Genomic DNA, 23,049 nt, shown 5'->3' on the forward strand with positions numbered 1-23,049 from the left:
TTCAACCACAAGGGAGAGGATGCAATAGCATGCAAGACAAGCAATGGCAACCTATCCAAGCTAGTCAGAGAAAATACTCTGCACTTTTGTCAGCATATTTGGGCTACATTTGAATCCCCCCAGTTTCTGGAATTGTGCTGGAAGTAAGGAATCACATTTTATTGAATGTAAGGAAGCCAAATGAAGTGGGACCACTGTCCCAAGGGGAGGAAGGTAGCTAATACCAGGAGGAGGAGTCTGAAAGACAAGCAGCAGTACATAAACCTGTGGGTGGGAACCACTGTCCTAGCCACTCTCATGAAGGATGATGTGATCTGCGCATGCTTCATACTCTGAGACTGAGCCATGCGCATGCTGTTTTAATGAAGGAGATTGTGTCATGAGAACAAATGTTTCCTAAGTTTTTTAAAAAGCACAATGAAAACAAAAACCCCAGCAGACCCAGATTTCATCCCTTGGAAATAAGAATAAAGTCCATTTTTTCTCTGATGACAGCTAGTCATTATCTGGAAAGAAGCTTGGGTTTTGTTTTGGTTTTTTTGTATACAACATACTGTTGTATTTTTTCATGTGAAGCTGATGAATTATTTTCTGATTATTCTACTGCTCTGGCTGCCTGGATATGAACACAATTGTCTATATTTATTGCATAAACATACTGTTATGAATCTGAATGTTACTTTAAGGGTTAATCATCAGGATTCAATTAATGAGGAAGGCTTCAGCTCAGGTAACTTTAGCTTAGACTAGAGACCTGCTTTTTAAATGACTTCTCATCTAGATCTGTCTGTAGTCAATAACAAGAGACAAGTTCCCCCAGCTGTAAACTCATCCCAAGGTGAAATGGAGCTGAACTGCACTCTGTAGGTTGCTAACTTCCCACTGATTATAGAAAGGGGTCTAAAGATTAATCTTAGACAGGACATTTAACTTTTTAAACACCTTAAGACAGATCAGATGACTTCTAGCTCCTAAACCTAAGATGCATAAGCAATGGTCTGGGGACAACAGTTTGTTCCTAAACTGACACTTATCAATGGGGAAAGTTGAGAAACTCCCTAGAAAGAGAATTTGGGAATGCTTTTGGTTTACATTATCTACCTTAAACCCCCACGCCCACCAAAAAAAACCCCAACCCACAAATGAGTGTGCCTACATGTGCAGTAGAAGTCATCATAAGTAGCCTTTTGTGCTGGATGCAGATGAATATTTTGATCTGTTTTGATCTATGAGGAGGATATCAAATCTTGATCACTCCTATTCTTGTATAGCTCCATGGCAGAGATTTCTGCATATATTGCCTATATTTCTGTCCTATATTGAAAAAAAACAATCTGCAAGATTAATGTTTTGGATACTTTCCATCATCCGCTGACCCTTTTTCTGCTGGTCCGATCCCTATAGTTCCTTGCAATGCACTTTATGCCTCCTTGTCTTTTGGTAAGGACGGCAGTTATTACAGGAGTTTTAAGGGGCAAACTTTGAGACGTCTGGATATGTACTTTGAAGGACTAAATAAGTTTCTGGAGAGAGAGTCAGAGGCCATATGTAATGACAACTCTATTCTTCTAATATAGTATTAAACTGCTATTTATAAACAATAGGAATCCTCTGTCTCACCTATTTTTCTGCTTCTTTGTCTTTCAGGTTCTCGCCTCAAACGTATTCTTCTCTTAAGAACTTCTCTGTAGTGTTACTAAACCAAATCTTGTGACATTCAATACATTGCTCGAAGTCAATGTGTAGTATGTGACCACTTCTTGCCGTTGAGGAAATCACCTCATCATCTGACATCATCTGAGTTTCACTGCTAGATTTCATCCTTCTAGGAGCTTCCTTCTCATCCTGGAAGGTCTTGAACCAAGATGATCAATCTTGAAATCCTGAAGAATAGGTGGACTATAGTCTCCCCTTTCATTTGAGATTAATCTATCATTGGTGACCCCACCAGGAAAAGCTGATCTCCACAACAAGCCTGTTGTACATACAATTTGTTCAGACCTAGGGAAAAATGTCTTCATTTTCTTATCGTTGAATAGATCTACTCATCCTAAAACTGCTTCAGTTTCTTCCTTCTTGTAGCTTATTTCACAGTCTCCTTCAGTCTACAAAGATCACCACGATGCCAGGCATTCTTAATTGCTCTGTCTGTTTTTCTTCACATTGAAGACCTCACAAGCTCACTCCCTCTAACATCTTCATATCCACCAGTTTATATTGCCTGGCTGACTCATTGTTATCACTCAGCTAGATTTTTGGTGCATTTCTTTGCATTAAAATCCTTTTCAGTCATGTGCCATGATTCCAGACTCTTCTTGACCATCCTTCTCAAAATTAATTCTTCCTTCAAACTTTGGTTTTATTACTATTGAGACATGAAAATTTCTTTTTCCCTACTTTACCCCTCAAAAAATACACACAACTCATTCAGTTGACTTTTACTTCCTCACCTTTATTTTTCATGCCCTTTCAAAACTTGCCCATTAGCTGTCATCTCCTCCTGTGTATATTTTTTCTGTATATGGTAGCTGAGTGCTTGAAGAATCAAAATTTCACAGAAATGCCAAGGAGTTAAGACATCTATCTTGTAAAGGACTACTGCTCTCAACATGGCCTCTGAAAGAATAGAGAAGTGATAGTGATGCAGAAAAGAGATCACAGGATTCTCCCTATCTTAGTAGAACAGAAATCACTTGTTGGGACCCTGCACTCACCACCAGTTTAACCTTTAGAGCACCTTGGTGTATCTATCAGATCAAGATTCTAACCCAAAAGCAAAGCACTATGGAAACCACTTTTTAAACAAGTGCTTAAGACCAAACATGAGACTGCCCTACGCATTCTGTGATGACTGATTTGCCACAGCTGTCAACAAGTAACATCTCGTATTTTTCTACAAAGAAGGAAGTAATCCCTGATTTTTGCTCTATACACTTGTCTGCACTTTGTTTGTCTTCCCCCCATGCCATGAATTCCTCAGGAAATTACATTAGGGCAAAGTCTGGGTAATATTAATACCATTTACTTAGACTGTCCTAATTCTCCACTCAGATCCATGCTTTTATCTTCTCACATCATTGACTTCAATCTTGGCGATGCTGATATAGCAGGACTAGCTATGTGTCTCCATACTCACACAAGTCCTTCTTAGTTGCCACTTCCATACTTGCACACACATATGCACTTCATACATGCAATGACAGGGCAAGTATCTGAATTTACTAGGCTGCAGAAATTGTATTCACAAGTATTGTCATGTTGTCAACAAGAAAATTCAGAAGGCCTGAAAAAACATCCTACACAAAGGTTTAGTGCTTCCATCTTTCGTGACAGGGAAGCCCATATTTCATTACCTTCTGGATCAAAGATATTTTAATCAGAAACAGATAGTAGAGATGAGGGCCCCAGTAATTCATATTAAAAAAAAACCCAAAACACACAAAACCCTGCGACAGCTGTGATATTCAATGCTCAGATCACGTAGGAATTTTGTATCTGTAAGCTGCAGTATTCCTACTAGAGTCAGCACTTTTAGGAAAGCCGCAAAGTCATCATATGTGTCTTTAAATCCATCTTGCCCTTATCATTTTAAGAGGAATGTCTTAAGAACTTTCATTGTGGAGGGATACTGCCACAGACAGACCTCTGAGATAGAAATAGATCCTTCTTTCAAAGAGGTGCACCAATGATACCAGAGATGCTAGAACACAAAAATAATCCATCTGAACAAGATAACTCCTTAAATAGAGAGTAAGTAGTTCTGTGAGACCCTTCAATTGCAAGGTCTGCACACAAGTCTCTATCTTTGTCCACTATGTCCTTGCATGGTGGACCCTCACTATGCTTGTCTCTCCTGCCAGCAAGTTTAGTGGCTTCAGCTGAGCATACTGCACCTCTCTGCATATCTATGAAATCTCTTTCTTCTGGTCACCACTGCTATTCGTCCTTCAGAGCTGCTCTGCTCCCATCTGTGGCTCTCAGAAACCTGATAGCTGCAGTGGCTTCTTCTCTCCCCCAACTCAACCTGCCTGCCCTTCTCTCCTGCACCTAAGTGCCTCTTGACCACGTGTGCACAATTCACCTCTCCCCAGAGCTCCCCCACACTGCAACATCCAGGAATGCATTAAAAGGCAGGTTTTCTTCCCATGGCTTAGCCCCACATTTTTTTAACAAATGTGCAACTGACAAATATTTAATCAGCAAAGTGAACAAGCAAATCAAATAATTATACCATCTTTCACCTATGAAGTGTTCAGAGCATATTTAAGCTGATACACTCACTAGCAACTTCCTTTTTTGTTGCTCTTTTCAGTGGTATTAGTAATTGCATTTAAGACTGTTACAGTCATAAGGCTGTCAGAAGGGTTACTGATGCTGGTAAGATGGCAAGTAGATGTAATTCTAGTTTTATGTTGTCACTGAAGGAAAAATGTCTTTGGTCAGTAAATCTGTAAGAGGACAGTGCAAGGAATCATCAGAGGAACAAAATATGTCACTTTACTACAATTCGTATAGGTCACCTCAATTTCTAGTATAGTGAGAGATGACTGAAAGTGAATGGTGGAGAGAACTGAGTAGCCTGCCCTACCATGTATCTAGTAATTAATTATCTGTGGAGCTTAGCTGTTGCTTACAAAAACATTGATGTATTACGGTAGCCCCAGCAGTGTCCTTGTGTACAAAACATTTATTTAGCCCATTATGTACTTAAAGCATCATGAAAAGAAATTAAAAGTGTACAAAGGAGGAAAATGATTACTTTTGCTTATTTTGTAGCCAAAAGCTGGGTCTCTTGGATCGGGTTCGTGGTACCAATACTAAAGGAAAGCTATTTACCCCTCTGAATGTAGATGCCATTGAAGAAAGTCCTTCAAAAGAGCCTAAGAATGTTGTCTTGAATAATAAGGAGCGTTTTCGCACTGCATTCCGAATGAAAGCGTACGCTTTTTGGCAAAGCTCAGAAGGTAGCCCATCTGTGTTGATTTCTTTCTATCCATCCCCTATTTTCCCCATTTTACTTTGTTCCTCTGCATCTTCTGTTGAAGGTTTGTGACTTTCTGGGCCAAGCATGGCCGTTTCCTGGTTTTACATAGCACATTTGGGGAAGCTCCAGGAAATGAATGCTGGAGTCCAGGCAACACAGTGCTTGAAATAAGACAATGGCCCTCCATAAAAACAGCAATTGATATGGGATAAAGCCAGTGGTGGAATCAACCTATTTGACCTGAAAAAAGAGGTCACACTGGGCAGTGAATCTATATCCCCAAAAAGCACATGCCGTCATGGCTCGGTTAATCAGCAGGGATGCTATGCTAAGGTAGCTCCCTCCTAGACTGCATCCAGCCCTGCACTAGGCTGTGTCCAGGCATCTCAAATATCTCCTCATTGCAATCTCTTAAAACCTTGTTTTATAGAGTCAACTGTTGCTTCCCTCCCACTCTCCCTAAGACTGCTGTCCCTCAGCAGATTTCCTTTGGATGTCCATGCAACATCATAGGGCATTTTTCCCCCATCTTCCCTGAGTCCACATTTGCCTTTTCTTGCCTATAGCATCTAAATGGTCTCTAAATAACAGTTTCTCCATTATTGTGCCAGCTGGTATCAGTGCATGCTGGGCAGACTACCATGGATGTAGTCTCAGTGTCCACACCGGGAACTTGATTGTCCTCTTCCATGAAGCTACGTGAGCTCCAAGTAGTGCAAGTGGGAGGAGAACTTAGCCTGTAGCTTCTACATGTGTTTTAGCCTTATGTAAAATAATTTTGTCAAAGATTTATCATTGTAAAAGCTCCTAAAAGTGGGAACTTCTAAATCCATTGGAAAGGAAGAAAAGTTCCCAAGTTTCAGAAATGCTGGAATCTGAGAGGAGGTCCCTCAAATAATGCATCTTACAGCTGTCCCAGCAGAATTATGAAAACCCTTTCAAGAGCTGACCAGAGAAAGAGGAACCTGCAAGACATGTTCCTTTACTAAATTACACTTACTTTATGTAGTGCTGTTGTGGTTTAACCCAGCAGGCAGCTAAACACCACACAGCCATTTGCTCACTCCCCACCCCCCGCAGTGGGATGGGGAAGAGAATCGGGGGGAAAAAAAAAAAATTGGGGGGTTAAGATAAAGACAGCTTGATAGGACAGAAAAGGAAAATAAAATAATAATAATAATGATAAAAGAATATACAAAGCAAGTGGTGCACAATGCAATTGCTCACCACCTGCCGACCGATGCCCAGCCAGTTCCCGAGCAACGGTCACCCCTTCCCTGGCCAACTGCCCCCAGTTTATATACTGAGCATGACATCACATGGTATGGAATATCCCTTGGGCCAGTTTGGGTCAGCTGTCCTGGCTGTGCCCCCTCCCAGCTTCTCACTGGCAGGGCATAAGAAGCTGAAAAGTCCTTGACTAGTGTAAGCACTACTCAGCAACAACTAAAGCATCAGTGTGTTATCAACATTATTCTCATCCTAAATCCAACACACAGCACTGTACCAGCTACTAGGAAGAAAATTGAATCTCTCCCAGCCGAAACCAGGACAAGTGCTTTCGTTAGCCAGATCTCCCTCTAAACATCGTGTGGTCAGATGTTCACACAGCTTTTTTTGACCTGCTTTGCAGATGCCGGAACAGGGGAACCCATGGCAGAAGAGAGAGGCGACAGTAGCGACTTCCTTATGGAAGACATGATCCCCACATTCAAGACAGCCATCCGAGCTGTCAGGTAAATGTCTCTGATGCTCCTCAATGCTTTGCTTTGACTTTGAATGCTTATGCTTCAGGAAATCACATTACCATGTTGCTACATGTTGATTCATTGTTGCTGTTATTACTTTTTTAAAATGCAATAGATTAGATAATTCTAGATATATTGAAAAGCACAAGACAGGCCCTATTTAAAGTCCTCTTTGAAAATATGCAGAAAGGAAAATTTTTTTCAGTAACATTGACCATGCCATTTTTGCAAGATACTCCATAAATATATTTATTATAAAATAATATTGTGTATAGTTCTTCATTAAAATATGCTATAAATATAGTATCTTGCTCAATTTAGTGGCTGTAGTATTTATGTAAAACTGGAATTTTTGCTTAACAATAAACTCTGAGCTGACTTAACTCTTTTTTATTCACAATTGGATGAATGTGCAATATACTTTTCAGCTGTCATATTTAATAGATGCTGAGGTCTCCATTTCAGCAGTCTTCAGCTTGTGACATATGTCACCTCTATTTTCATATCACAACAGATATTCCTTAGGGTTAGAAAACTCCTAGTAAGGCTTGATAATGTGTTTAGCACATCAAGCACACAGAATTCATTCATTGATGCTCTGTTACTTCTCCACCCGGTATTTTTTACTCTCTTCCCTTGAAAAATGCCCCATAGGAAAATACTCTGCTTTCATTGCAACTGCTTTTTATTCCAAAAGTTGTTAAGTTTTGGCCAGGGAGTTACTACCTTCCAGGTGAAATACTGCAAGTCTGGAGTGCCCCAAAATTATCTTCTTAGAAAAGCTTCAAGGAAGATGATTATAAGTATATAACTATATACTTACATGTATATAACCATAATATATATTTTCCTGGTTCTTTTCCAATTGGGTGCAGGAGAACCAGTCATTAAATATTTCAAGTTTTCTCAAGCCTCCTGAAAGCCATGTCCCACAGGCTTTGCTCACGTTACCCATGACTGCTTCCCTCCCACTGGAAGTTCCTTCATCCCTACTTCCTCCACAGTTTTCCCTTTCTTTCCCTGATACCTGCTTGCTTTAAAACACAGAATATACATCTGTCCTGTTTCCCAGCCCCACCTCCATGAGACATGCTATTATTACCTTTGCAAAACTTCCTTTCCCACATCCTGTGCAAATTTAATTGATACATGCAATTTCCCTTTAAACTCAATCATGAGCCAGGCTTTTTTTTTTTCTTGTATAGTTTACCCAGACCCTGAATGTTAATGGGAAGTAATTCTTTCAGACAAAACCCTTAATGGGTTTTCAGGGTCATGATCAAGGAGATTTTAAATTGAAATTGCTAACAGTGTGATTCCTATTTTTCATTTAAGTTTTTTAAGTATAGTTTTGCTATTATCATGTATAGTTTGGTTATAATAGGCATAGATATAATTTTGATATCTTGAAAGATTTATAAACAACAGAGTTAAAGAGTCGAAAACCCTTAAAAAGTCGTAATAGAATTATCTTTGCTAAATGAAAGTTTATACAGATTTTTAAAAGGTTAAAAAACCCTCCAACCTTGAATAAAAAACAGGTCAGTATCTTAACAGATGACAGCAATTCCCCAATTCAGACCAATAAGAACATAGAGACTCTACTGAGAAAGCAAACCCTTGGATCTCAAACCGAAGACAGATTAAAGAAATAAAATGCTTTTCATTCTTTACATATGTTTCTTGTCTATTTGTTTAATCTACCAAGATATAACAGTGTAAACTAATGTATAAACCAAAAAGAATGAAAAAAAGAATGCCAAACATTTTTCAAGTGCTCTGGCCAGCACTGGTCCTTATTATAAGAATTCTGTTATAAATTACTAGGACATTTTATAATAATAGTAATAATAACAGTGATGATGATGATTATTATTATTACATCAACAACAATAACGTTATACTGCTGTTCTTTCAAGGACACTTTAGGCAGTTCTAACACTTTTTCTTTTCTCCACAACTTGAACTGCTGCTGACTTCTTAACTGCCACATTTCTATCTAATTAACATTTCCTATCCAAAATTTTCCCAGGTGCAAAATGAAAACCAAGCTGAAAATGATTCAGCATTATAGATACAATAAATTAGCTTTATAATAGGCTGAAGCATAAAAAAAGCAGCTTCAGCTTCATAGCTTCAAAATCTCCTGTGACTTGTGTTGTTCAAAATCAAATTCCAAATATGATCTTGTAGCTTTGAACCATTTCTAGTTATGATGATAGTGCTGAAAAAGACATTTTGTGTGTATAATTAGGTTTAGCCTATTAATTATGAAAAGCCAGCTACTATGTATTTACAAATGTGATATGATATTAGAGATTCTCTACTTATGTTTTATTGCCTTGTTGCTGGATTTCCAAACATCCAGAGCAACATCAATTATTTGATGAAACTGCAAATTATCATTCTGGAATTTATATAAGAAGTTAGTAATTTTTTCTGTTTATTATGCAGAATACTACAGTTTCGTCTCTATAAAAAAAAATTCAAGGAGACTTTGAGGCCTTATGATGTAAAGGATGTGATAGAGCAATACTCAGCAGGGCATCTTGATATGCTTTCCAGAATAAAATATCTTCAGGCAAGGTAAGAATCCTCTGGTAAATGGGGAAAATGTATAGCTGTGCTGGCAAAATAAAAGCATAGTTGGCCTATTTGCATACAAGGCCACCCAGAAGCTGTCTTTGCATAGCATAGCTGGTCTATAAGAAAGCCTTCTCCGCAAAGAATAAAGGCAAGTGAGCAGCTAGCAGGGGTAACTGCAGCAGAAGAGACCACTGGCTCATATTTAGAAACAAGGAAATCAGAGTAAAAAATCCTGTGAATTTTCTTGACCATTGCCTTATTTGATTAGGGTCAAGTTTCTCCCCTTCTCCCCTTTTTACAGGTGAGAAATAAAAGCAATTGTTGCTCTCCATGAGTTTCCTTTAGGCTGGATTCTCTGCTGACCTGTGCCTGGTGAAACATCTCATACAAGTGCAAAAATACATCAGCACAGAAGGTTTTACATCCCCTTCACTCAGGTGTAAACTGACCTAGATGAAAAAAATTGGAATTTCAGGCCTTTGTGACTGTTCAGGTTCAGTCTGCTCCCACAGTTGTTTCCTCACAGAAGCAGTTCATCCTGATGTGCTTTTGAGTCATATGTACAAAAATTTGTGCTGCTTATCCTGAACCATGGGCACAGGTCAGAGCTTGAGCTGGTTAGCTTGTCTGGGTTTGGGTGCACATGTGTGTATATGCGTATAGCTGTATTAGTTCAGTCCTAGCACAGCACTGTCCACATTCCCTGAGCCCCCCCAGTCACTCTGAACAGCAAAATGCCATGCAGACATAACATTGATTTTTCTCAGGAATGGACTGAGTGAGTGAAACTCTTGCTGCACATTTAGACGTTATCTAGACTTACATTGACTTTGTAAGGCTGCTCTGGTCCTTCTGTTGAACTTCATAATTTCTTATTTCAAAGTGCTTTTCCATGTACTGGGCTATCTCATTTTCAAGTATATAATGTCTGGTTCCTACCTCACTATTATTGCTCTAGAAAGCTGCTCTCTTTAATTATATACCACAAAACACCATTGTAACTCTATAAAATGAGCTCTGCATCACATGAGCTTAGGTTTCAATGCAGTAATATCTTTCTGAACTCAGGAAGTTGAGGAGGACTCATGATGTTAGAAATCTGCACCTATCTATGGTGGGTTCTACACACCTTATACTGGGGTTCCTTCCGTTACCTCAGACTGAAGTGTTGTGTGATTTTGGACAGCAGAGCACCTCTCAGATACTCGCCTGAGTCCTAGCAGCAGTAAAGGTGCCCGGCATGATTAGGCCCATCTCAGGCAGTGATTATGGCAGGTGAGTCAGGGCAAGAATCACAGCACAGCCTCAGCTCTGTGATGTTCAGCTCAGCAATGCCATGCCCCAGTATAAAGAATCACCAGTAGTGGAAGAACCACAAAATTTCAACAGCCATTTTGCACATATACAGGGAAGACCTTTTTAGAGGTCTCTGAAGAAAAAGCATAATCCTGGCAAGCCATGTGAGATTCTTCTTATAGTTAACAGAGAGCTAATCAACACAATTAATGGCTTTTCTGGCACAATTAATCCCTGCTTAAACCAGATGCCTTCATCTGATCAGTTGAATCTCCCTTACTCTTCCCCAAATTTTCTTCACTGTGTTGACTAGATCTCCACTGACTGTAATCGGACAAAACCAGGGAGGTGAGTACTACTCATTGTGTCTATGAATAGTGAGATGCCATAGGAGTTTGATGAGACATTGACTGATGGCCCAGCAATGCTTGGGTGCCTAGCAAATATCTAGCTAGCTTTGTGAGGTTTGCCTTGAGCTTTTTTAAATTCCATTTTCAAAACTCCATGGGGCATCATTAAGCCATGCAATGTACCTGCACGGATTGTCTGAAAATACAGATAACTGCTCTGTGGACTAGTGCTGACTGATACCTGGTCAGTTTGGTGTCTGGGCTGAACGAACAGAGGCTTGCTTGCACCTGAGCAGTTGGATATGCCAAATGAAAGAATATATTGATATAGTAAAAGAGTGTAATTAAATATGCTGGAGCCTCCCAAACAATCCTTTTGGTTTTGTTCCAAAAAAAAAGTCAAGTAGGATTCCTTGTGAAACATCATTTATAGTTATATTTTTCAAACCAAAAGAATAATTAGTAAAGACAAAAAAATTACTGATAATTAGGCACAATAACTGCTAGAAAGTCATTGGTTTATTAAGAGTATCAGGAATTGCCACCTTTCACCAATTCTGATTTTCACTATCCAGCACAAAACCTGATGGGTCTCTCCTGACATTTTTAGGAGCAGCTGTTATTGGAGGTTTTTTGACAATCACACTATTTAGTTCCTTTGAAGGAAATGAAGTCATGTGTTTCAAATGTCAAAGTTTGGAAATAGTGAGCTAGATAATTACTTAATTACCATGAAATTACCAGGTAATTACAATTCAGTGTATTGATTGTAGACCCAGAACAGAACAAACATGTCATGAACCTCAATATATTACCAAACTGAAACATGCTTCCTTTTTGAATCTTTGCTACTGTTTGCTGCAGAGGTGCATAGCATTTTCTATCATGTGTTAGCATTTAGAGATGGACTTATGCAGTTGCACTTTTCTTTTTTTCAGAGTAGATATGATTTTTACACCTGGACCTCCATCTACTCCCAAGCATAAGAAATCCCAAAAGGGAGGAGCTTTTTCTTACCCTTCACAACAGTCTCCCAGGTGAATTTTTTATGCCTAATATTTTGCACAGACCAAAACAGAAATAAAAAGTTAATTCATACCAATAAGCATGCCCTTCATTCATCCAGCCAGTACACTGTTATAGTAATGATACTGAGAGGATATGTTGCTACAAGATATATATGCGTAAATGTTGAGCCAGAAAGACACTAGCTTCCCTAAGAACAATGTATGATGGAAATCTAAACTTAATGGCTTCTTAATTGTCTAGCTCAGCTTCTCCACATTTTGGAAATGTGATTTTATATGAAATATGTACATTTGATTGCTGATGTGCTGAATTTCTAACATTCAACTAGTAAACCCAGTTAAAAACTCAATAAAAATCACCAATAGTTTGATGGTAAACCAGTTATCTTCCTGAAGGGAAAAAAGTTTCATTATAGCCCCCACCAAATGGCAAGCACAGAGTTTTAATGATGCTGCTTTTAAACCAATGATTGATGAGAATTACTGAAAATAAATTTCAAGACCAGGTTTCTGGGTGTGAAAGTTACAGCATGTTATTGTATTGCTGCATTCCTGGTAGCAAGAATTCAATAATAAATGACATTTCTTCTGTTATTTACAACTATCAATCTGTCAATAAATACCCATGAAGAACCACACAAGACCATCAACAATCTGTCCCCAAAGCTGTTATGGTTGCTCAGAACAAAAGTAATCTAACAGAAAACAAATTAACTTGGCTCTATCTGGTTTATCCCACCCAGTGAAAAATCTAAAAACGTGTAAATGTGAAGACAGAGACCTACATATATGGAAGAGGCAATGATCATTTGGGAAACAAAGCAGATTGCAAAATTTGAACGAGCCCATATCATCAGTAACCCAATGTGCAAAATCTGACACATTTTAGTTACAGTTTCTGCTTCAGTAAGATATATTCACAGCTATATTTTGAATTTTGTCAGAAAGATAAGAACCGGACCTGTTAAAACAAAAGTTTTAGGGTATATTTGTTCTGTCATGTTAAAGAACAAGTGCTTAGAAATTGTTTTTCTAGACTTTGAAATAGATTATGGAAAGACATAGATTCCTTTGAGGTTGGTTTGGAACCCTTTAGATAAAGGTTTAATTTGATAATGACCATCCCAGATCCCATGAAATTATAAATCAAAGTTCTTTAGTTAAGCAGAGATCATCTTACCTCCTGAAGTTAGTCCATCTGATGGACGGGCAGTAGGAAATTACGTAGAAGAAAATTTATTCTGGAATCCACTTTAAATCTCATGGCCAGACTGTATCTTTACAGCATTTCCAGCCTCTGCCACTTACTATTTGGTTTAATGAAATTGAGAAAAAAAACAAAGCACTCAGCCTTGAAACTCAGATTCAGTCTTCAAACACACTAATGAGAAAGAAGTAGATTTAAAAACACAAGTCCATCTGTAGACCCTCTATCTAGACTATCTCAACACTTTTCACAAACCTGAAATTATTCCAAGTCTGAGATGAATTTCACTTTCATTTTGAACTTTTTGTTTGCTTTTGTTTTTTCTTAACCTTTTTCTTAATTTTGAACAAAAATAATTTTAAATTAAAAATCAGTAATACATTATTTTTAGAAATGCATTAAAATCACATAGAATAGACCTTTGCTCCTGTTTGTATGATAAATAACTAAATTCAATTTTTTCTTAAATGGGGCTCCAAGGAGCTACATACCACCAAGATGGTACTTCTGTTTTCTGATATAAATTACTTACTGTGATGCAAAGAAAAAATTAACACTAATAGAGTTATTAATTCTTTATAGAAATGATCCATATGTAGCCAAAGCATCTACAGCAGATACTGAAGACCAAAGTATGATGGGCAAATTTGTTAAAGTTGAACGACAGGTATGTAATTTCATGACAATGACGGAGGCTGAGGCACTTGTACAAAAATGATAAAGCTGACATAAATTCTGTATGAGTCTTTGTCTGACCCAGGCAGATTTGTAGTGTTGGTGACCAAGACTCAAACGGATCTTGTACTAATGATCACAAAACTATGTGGTTAGTTTTTCATGAAAGAATTTAATTAACTGGGAAGTGTGCATTTTGAAACCTGTTGAATGAATATCATTATATATGGCAGCAAGACCCTAACCACGATGTTTACATGGGACTATTTCACTCCCTTTAACTCCATACTCATCATGTCTGGTGTTTTGCTGTGCGCACCACCTTCTTTTGCAGGGTCTGGCACTCAAAAGGATTGTCTCCACAGGTATTTTTGGGCCCTTTTTGTGCATCCTAACCTATTGCTTAGCAAGTCAAGACACTCTCATTTTTAAATACATAACTAAGTAACATGGAGGCTAGTGGCATTGATTCACATCAATTCCTTTCATGGAATGTAAATGTTCAGGCACAAAGTACTATCAAAAGAGAAAGGAAAATAGTCCTGATATTTAACCCTGATGTTGTGGGACTATTAAAAGTTAGAGGGTAGGTCTGTGTGCAAAGGTAATTCCATCTGTTGTATTTTGGTAATATCTATTTACCATATGGTATCAAGACTTTGGTCATAATGTTGTAGACTGCTGTTGGATGCTGGATTGCCAAATACCCAGCAACGCTAAGAATTTTTTTGGCACAGTTCATAGGGACTGGTCTTCTTAATCTGAGGCAGTTAGAGGATGGCATCCACTGCAGTCCAGCTTCCAGGGGAAAGACATGATTGTCCTATAATTACCTTCATGACCAATAAAGATGGCAGCACATCCTTGCTGGGGGCACTGCACCTATGGAAGCATTGACTCTTTCATTGGACCACTGACTTGAGACAATATCATAACATTGGTATTTTTCAGGTTAATGACATGGGGAAGAAACTGGATTTTCTTGTTGATATGCATATGCATCATATGGAACAGCTGCAAATACAAGTCGCTGAGATAAGTCCATTGAAAGAAACTGCTTCTCCTGCAAAGGAGAAGAGAGAAGAAAACAAATATTCTGAATTGAAAACAATAATATATAAATACACTGAGCAGTGTGCTCATGAAACTCCTTACAACTTCCAGCAGGTTCCAGTCAACAAAGTCAGTCCTTACGGTTTCTCAGCACATGGTCATATGACTCATTCACAACCTCTATCAACAGGTGGGCAAAACTCTGGCAAACTGCAAGCCACACCCTCCTCAACTTCATATGCAGAAAGGCCAACAGTTTTGCCTATATTTACATTAATGGACTCCCAGGTTAGTTACCACTCTCAAGGAGACCTGCAAAGCCCTTACTCAGATAAGGCGTCTCCAAGGCAGAGAAGGAGCTTAACAAGAGACAGCGATACTCCATTATCCCTTCTCTCTGTCAACCATGAGGAACTTGAGCGCTCCCCAAGTGGCTTCAGTATCTCCCAAGACAGAGACGACTTCCCGTTTGGCCCCAATGGGGGATCAGCGTGGATGAGAGAAAAACGGTACCTAGCAGAGGGGGAAACGGACACAGACACCGACCCTTTTACACCAAGTGGCTCCATGCCTTTGTCTTCTACAGGAGATGGGATTTCAGATTCAATATGGACCCCTTCAAATAAGCCAGTTTAAAAGTGTGTGTGTGGGCAGTCACTGGTTGACTTCTCCATGTAATGTAAGCATACTTTGTATATCTCACTTACTCTACACCCAAAGCTTACTAGTTCAAAACACCAATGGCTGCATAAGATGCATGTGATATTAGTGGTAGTCATTCTGCACCATTTCATACAATTTACTAATGCAGGTTTTTTCATGCTACCAAAACTAAGGAGCTTAGTTTTGAGCATGGTTTGCATGACTTTACCCTATATAAATGGTACAGCTGATTTCTTCTATGATACATATCTATCTGATACTCTTCAATACAACAATGGTGAATTGATGACAGGCAAGATATGGTGGTCCTTGCTACATTTTGTAAACAGAACAGCAAAGTAAAAATATTTTCAGGAGCAATATCCCTTTGTGGAAACATAATGTCTGAACCCATTTTCCAATATAAGTAAATCAATCTCTAACCAACCTAGTCAAGAGCATCTAATATTCAAAGCAGGGAAAAAGCTGAGTCAAAGTAAATGACCTTACTGAAATTGTTTCATGAACTAAATGTTTCTCGTGATCTATTATACAACTACCCATGAAATACAATGTCAAAATGAAATTAGGGCTAGAATTTAAAATTATCAAAGCCACTTCCTGGGATTGGTCATGGGTATTTATTTATTGTAAAATGTAAATATTAATCCCTCAAACTACTTTGAAAATCTCCACTAGTGTTTATAAAATTGCTGAAAGCGTGACTACAATGCTATTTTGTAGAAAATCTTTTGCTCAGGCCATTTGTTACTTTTGGGGCCAAATTTTCTTTCTGTTCCAAAAATAAGGTTGTGCAGTGTAGGGAACTCCAGGTTTATACTCTCCACTCTTTTACCGACTTATGTGCTGCTAAGTAAGCTGCATAATGTAACTGTGCCTCAGTTTCCCAATATGTTAATTGGGAGTTATACTTCCGTACATATATACAGGTTGTAAGGCTCAATTCACTAATATTTGCCAAGCGCTTTGAGCTCCTCAGATGTGCAGAGTATCGCTGTTCTGTTCCCTGGGAGTTCCACAATGTGGGATGCTGCCAGGATCTGTTTCTCCCTGTTTACTGTTTCTCTTGGAAATGGACTGCTCCAAATTCATGAATGTGTGCCATATTTAAGATCAATGTACAAGTAAATAAATACCATTCTTGTCACCTGTCCCTGAGCAAGAGGGTTAAGTATGCTCCCTAGGCCTCAGCCAAATATTTTTTCATGGGAATTGGAAATTAAGTCGAGGGGGAGCAGGAAAACAATCCAACCCACTGGGAACAGGGCAGAAATGAATCAAAGATCTCACCACTACAGTGGGAATGTTGCATCTACACAGCTAGAAACCAACCTGTCCAAATATCCTATGCAGGATTCATCTGATGTCAATCCAGGTGTCCATGAAATAGCATCCATTTGATGTCAAGTTTGATGGCTATGCACTCTTTACAGCTGGTGAAAAACTAATCAGTACAGTTGGTGAGCACAGGGTACACGAACCAAAGCACACGTCAGCTTTAGGATGAGATTAATCTCATCTTTAACCCATTTATCTACAATGACTAAATTTCTACGAACTTCAAAGGGAGCAGAGGGTGACTTGCTTAGCTGTCAGATGATCAGAGACACCCACAGTCAGTGGGAAGGCTCTCACCCCTATCCCACTGATCCAAGGTGCAGCCTCTCTACCATGGTTCATGCCCACCTCCTGTTGAGAATGATCCCTGTCACTCCACACAATGACTTCACCACCATGGCTAGAGCACTGACCAAAAAAGACACAAGGATTTGGCCCATGTAAGTTGTTAGAAAGTGAACTTTCTGTAGTGACTGCTTGTATTATACTGCAGCTGCACAACTGAGCATCGTTGGTGCATCCAATCAGAGCACAAGAAAGAGATACACTTTACTGGGCTTCCCATGTGTACCTGGGTGTTGCACAGGCATGGATAGAGCGCGCTTCAATGGAAGATACCTTGTTGGGTTTTGCCCACTGTAGTAAACTTCATGTTTGATTCCTCAGTATTGTTGACATCTCATAACAGTCATTGCATCCAGGGAGCCTCTATTCTCTTCCAGATGTAGGCATTGCCTTCATCTTCATTGTTTATTCTCTATTTAAAGAGCCATCTAAAACATTAGGATCCTCTTACTTCATCTGCTTCTTCAGCTAAATCATGATACATCCTTCTGGGACAGATCTTCAGGGAGAACAAGTTGCTGTAGTTACTTGAGTAAATAATGCAGACCAGTTACAGCCTTTGAAGACTGGGCTGAGTCCATGGAGCTGTTCTGAGGCCAGTAACCATGATGACATGGGGTACAATTTTGGTAATTACTTAATTGACAAAATATCCATTGACCTGAAAGATAATCTGTGTTTGGTGCAGTTTCATGGCTAAACTTGAAAAGAATAAAACTAGCTGACAAAAGGGTAATTCATTATAATTTAGCATATTGAGAAGAATTCTTTGGCCATCAGTGCTTCTTGGAAATACCTGTATTGCACCTGCTGCAGGCTTTCTGATACATGTCTGTGGCAACTCGTAAGATTTAACCCTCACATGACAAATGAATGAAAAAGAATGAAAACTGATGTTAACATTGCTAGACTGCTTCTGAAATTGGTGTAAGCATATGCTAGAGAAGCCTGCTTCACTTTTCTTATATGTCAAGTGCCTGGCATTCCTAGTGATTTCATTTGAGTTTGGCCTTTCTTAAAATGCTTTCTAGATCTGAGCAATCAAAAATCAAGGCAGCCAAAACCCAAGCGCAATCTGAGAAATTTGTTTGTGAATGTCTTTGACAGTGGCTATGCCGTGCAGTTCCCTGCCCAATTCCCCCTCAAATTCTGCAGTTCAGGTTTCTAATCTCTCCCATGCCAGGTCATATAAAGGGAATCTTTTATTGGTATTAAACTTGGCTGAAAATCCATAAACCACCTAATTATAAAGGTACATTCATTCCAAGAGAAAATCCAAGCAAGGGCAGAGACTTGGATGAGTCTTCACCTGCACACAGAGTGCAGCCCCAGAGAAAGTGGGATCTGGGCTGCCCTGCACTGTGTACGCTCACAGCAGCTGAACTGCCTTCAGGTTAGCATTTTCTATGGGCTGTAAGCACCGATTTACTATATGCAGCTTAAAAACACCAGGTCAGGCATCTGTAGCCACATCATGAAATATTTAATGATGTGCTAACTGGCCAGATAAGGTCTGCCTCTTCTTAAAAGGCACTGGTGATAAGCTCAGCAAGACCTTCTGCAGTGGACATCTCTGGATCCTCTGGAAGAGACTCAAGAAGAGCGTCAAGGAAGGTCTGATTAGCTTATTTTATTTTTTTTTTTTTTCTAACACACTTCTTTGACTGAAACCAGTCACTGCTCTGTTCAGAATCGTGATGTGCTTAGCAGCTCTCTGCCTCCTACATCATCTGGATTAAAAACAGGGTGTGCATCAGTTCTGCTGTCTGTGCTGACAACAGATACGTGTCAAGATGTCATCAGCAAGGTGAGATCTGGAGACCATCCCTGGTGTGGGACGTGCACACAAACTTCATCGGACTCCAGTTCAAGTTGAGTCCAGGAAATGTATCAACCTTGGAACTGCAGTTTATGTTTCCGCCGTAGATACTGGACAAAACAAAGTATCTGTGGTTATTGGCCCTGGCAACATTTAAAAGGTCAGGACCTGTTTTGCAGAGTAGGTTCACCCCATACAAGGAATCAATTATTCACAATTTCATTTGAGAGAGGCATCTGGGTCAATAGTACTCTTCATACTAGGAATGGATTAGATTTATCCCTTCTTCCATTTCTATGTGACATTTCAGTTTAACAGCTATCAATTTTGTTTGGGTCAGATCTTCCTAGCATCTAGACCGACACTGACACTTTGTTTGCCTATGTAGTTAACATTAAAGAGAATTAACCATTGGAATCCACTCTCTGCTGACTCTTAACTCCTATGAGTGACCAAGGATTCATTTCAGGCCTTGAGATGTTTTCCATAATTAGAAAGTGTGGGGCTTTCCTCTGCTCTCCTTGAAGTCAGTAAAAAACCTTCTCAAACTGATGCAGTGGGAGTAGGATTGGGTCCTAATATGCCTTTATTTATGAATTTCCATGTGAAAGACAGCACTGATTTGGAGACATTTTTCTTAGCTACATTTTTACGCTGCTTTTTCAGTCACTAACAAATCACGCACATCTGTAAGTTTTTGAAAAGGTGAATCTGTGTTTATATTGTGTACCTCTCTTTGCAGCATTATTATCAATCAAGCTTCCTCACTTTAGATTCAAACTGAGAATATTTCATTAAGGCAGAAGTGAATGTTTAGCTAAAGTATGCAGGTATAGAAAATGTGGCTCATGCTCCATTTAAGGAGTTGGTCCTTTAAAAAAAAATCTAGTCAGGTAATGGCTGTTGTCCTTGCCTTGGCTTTTCCCTGCACTGAATTAATCAGTCTGGCTCCTATCAAATTAAAAGGGAATTCAGCACGTGGAGAGATTGATTGAAAAGTCCCTAGACTGACTTTGGCTATATTTGCTCTGTTCTTATCTGTAACTTTGCTGCATTGTTACGGTTCAGAGTGGAAACAGTTTTAAATTTTTCTGCTTCAAATTGTGGCCCAGCAGCACGGCAAACTAATTCCCACCTGAACCCGTGCATAGCGGGGCTGCTGACTTGTCGCCTTCAGGCGAGCACCGTGGTCCAATCAGTTTGCAAGATCACAGCCTAAAGCAATCAGAAAATGCAGACTAAGGAGCAAATTCAGCCCTGCTGGGAGCCCAGTTGTTGCAGCGGGGTGACATCTGCCTACGTAAGAACTGACTTCATCTCGCTTAGTGCAGAGCATGTGAGAAAGAGCTGGATCTTGATTCTTTGCACCCCACAGTCCCCTCCACTAAGCTTTAGGTGCCTAAGAGCTTCAAACCTGAATTTTCTACAGCACCTCACGAATTTGGTGTGATACTGCTTTTTCAGGAGCCCAGCTGAGTGTGGGTGTTCACTTCTGAAGACCATTTTCAGAGGTGCAGAGGAAAAAGGGGCCATTTCCAAGTGTTTTTAGCTGGGCACTGTGGGAGTGAAGATCCTGGGTATCACTATTGTTTCTGATTGTTTAGGCTGTAAGGTTTGATCCTTCCCAATTCAGCTTTTAGTAGCTTCCCTCTGAAGTTAAGTGAAGCGAAATACTGGAAGTGGGATCCTATTTCCACCCTCAAGAATATGCTGAGTCTGAAGGTTACATGGCCAACTGCATTTTGTTTTCTAGTTATGGCATCTTATTATTACTAGTATTTGTGCCTTGCTCACTGAAATTTTCTCCATGCTACAAAGATGCTTTTCAGATTCTGGCTGACAAGGGAACACAACTTTTATACAAGTGGCCTTTAGTGCTCTTTATAATATTATTTATTGTAATTTTTAAACTGTATGTGTAATTTATATTCTGGCACTGTCCAATATTTGAACAACTTTAATATGTTTATTTCAATATATTATGCAAACAATACTTCTTAACTGATTTTTTATGTTCTGTCTTTAAAAACTGCACCACTTATTAATAAATAGAAATTTCAATTATGATGTGGAGTAATTTTATTTAACTTGTGATATCTTCATACATATTCAAGGAACACAGTGTCAAATGTCCCCCCAGCAAAGACATTGACAAAGATCCTTTTGACTTCACCCATGCAGGATGGAGCTTATAGCTGCAAGTAGGCTTTATCCGGCTTCCACAGCTAGTCCTGTTATAATATAGCACACAGTAGATCCCATTATTTGTGACTTCTTTTGATTTAGTGGCCATGTAACTTATATGGCTTTGATCATAAGTGTGTAGGAAAATCAAGAATAGGGGAAAATACATTCAAATTAGAGACGTTAATGTGCTAAAATTTGATGAAGTTGCATGCAAAATATATGGAGAACATAGTAATGGCACAAGGCTGCTCTGAATATCCTCTGCAGGGAATTTAACAGCTGGCTGCAGAGTTAGGTTGGGAGTTCAGTTTCCTGAATCCTGTCCCTGGTTCTGTTGCTGCGTTTCTGTGTGGCCTTGGCCTCTCAGCTTCAGCTGTCTGTCCGTCTTCCTGATGTGTAGAACCACCAGAAGGCTGCTCACTTGCCTCCCAGCAACACTGTGGGACAGTATGAACTGTTTAAAAACGTCCTGCCCTCTTACACAAATAGGAGGGTCTTACTGAGGAAAATTCATCCCAAAAGTCTTTTCTACAAATGGTTCTGTTTGTAGTTTTGGCTGGGGATAGCATTTTAATGGTATTAAAAACATATGTATATAGGCTATGTAGGTTTTTTTCTCCCAGCTGCTGGTTTGGAAGTTGCCATGTTTCCTTGGAAAAGGCACGGAGTGTGCACGCACGTGTGCACAGCTAACTTTGCTTGGCTCACGGTATTGCAGGAGGATTGGTGTGTGCGGAAGGAGAGGGACATTGTACAGCCTGTCTGGCTGAGCGGGTTTGATTTCTCTCAGTGACAACAGTTCAATATCAAGTCGAAGATACCAGTTTCTTGTTCTTGTTAGATCCCTTTTGCAATGAGCGGAGGAAGATCAGCACTTTTCAGAGCATGGTCCAGTCAGTCCTATATCAAACGACCCAGACTGCCTCTCTCAGATGATACCTGTCTCTAACTGGCATCTTTCTTAACTATAGAGTTGAAGATGACCAGCTTGGACAAAAAACATCTTTCAGATAGCTAGACAAGATGAGATGAATCCCATCCTATCAGTTTGGATAGGAGGCTGATGGATAATTGTCCTGATTGAGAAGGGAAGAGAGCATGTGAAACATCACCTCTTCCCAAAAATATAGCTGGACTCAGTGAGATAATTTTAAGGCATTCCCTGCAGCTTCAGCATCATGATTGTCACCAAGGAACCAGCTCTGCTCAACACTTGAAATACAACCTAAAAAAAGATTTCTTCAGTTTTTGTGGTAGGTAAAAAATTACTCAGCAGTTATTCCAGTTTCTTATCCCACTTCTATATCCCTGTAAATTGGGAATAATTAAAAAAATCCTGTAGTACTACAACATCCAGGTGTGGTGGTTTTGGCTTTTTGTTGGTTTGTTTGGTTTGGTTTTTTTTTTAAATAGAATCATAGAATCATAGATGGATCAATTTAAATCAATTTAAATCAAATGGATCAATTTAAACAGGATCAGTGCCAGGCTTTTACAGCCAAGTTCTATCATTTTTTTCCAAAGATCAACAGTATTTTTTTAAACTAATGCACCAGAGTGTGGAATTTCAAATCTCTTGGGTTCAGTTTCCCACACAGCTCTAAAGACTATGTACAGCACTAACATTTTCTTTATTCCCTGCGTTTCTTTCCAGGCAAACACAAAGCTACTTCAAATGTATTCACATCCTTTTATAGACAATATTACCACGCATTATCATTACTTACTTCACGGTGAATGTCCCACTTTGAACTGAACAGCAACTGCGCA

General features: G+C 39.2%; 1 protein-coding gene across 2 annotated transcripts in view; it reads left to right on the top strand.

Moving 5' to 3' along the window:
* KCNQ3 (potassium voltage-gated channel subfamily Q member 3) overlaps window positions 1-21,150 on the top strand; it is a 215,971-nt gene extending 194,821 nt beyond the window's left edge. For both annotated transcript variants that reach the window (XM_076329077.1, XM_076329078.1), the window contains 6 exons: window positions 4,777-4,964; window positions 6,618-6,720; window positions 9,187-9,318; window positions 11,903-12,001; window positions 13,782-13,866; window positions 14,826-21,150. In XM_076329077.1, the coding sequence (XP_076185192.1) occupies window positions 4,777-4,964; window positions 6,618-6,720; window positions 9,187-9,318; window positions 11,903-12,001; window positions 13,782-13,866; window positions 14,826-15,563 (1,345 nt within the window). In that variant the 3' untranslated portion in view covers window positions 15,564-21,150. The remainder of the gene's footprint in view (window positions 1-4,776; window positions 4,965-6,617; window positions 6,721-9,186; window positions 9,319-11,902; window positions 12,002-13,781; window positions 13,867-14,825) is intronic.
* The last annotated feature ends 1,899 nt before the right edge of the window (window positions 21,151-23,049 follow it).

This window comes from Aptenodytes patagonicus, chromosome 2 (genome assembly GCF_965638725.1).
Source record: "Aptenodytes patagonicus chromosome 2, bAptPat1.pri.cur, whole genome shotgun sequence".
NCBI lineage: Eukaryota > Metazoa > Chordata > Aves > Sphenisciformes > Spheniscidae > Aptenodytes > Aptenodytes patagonicus.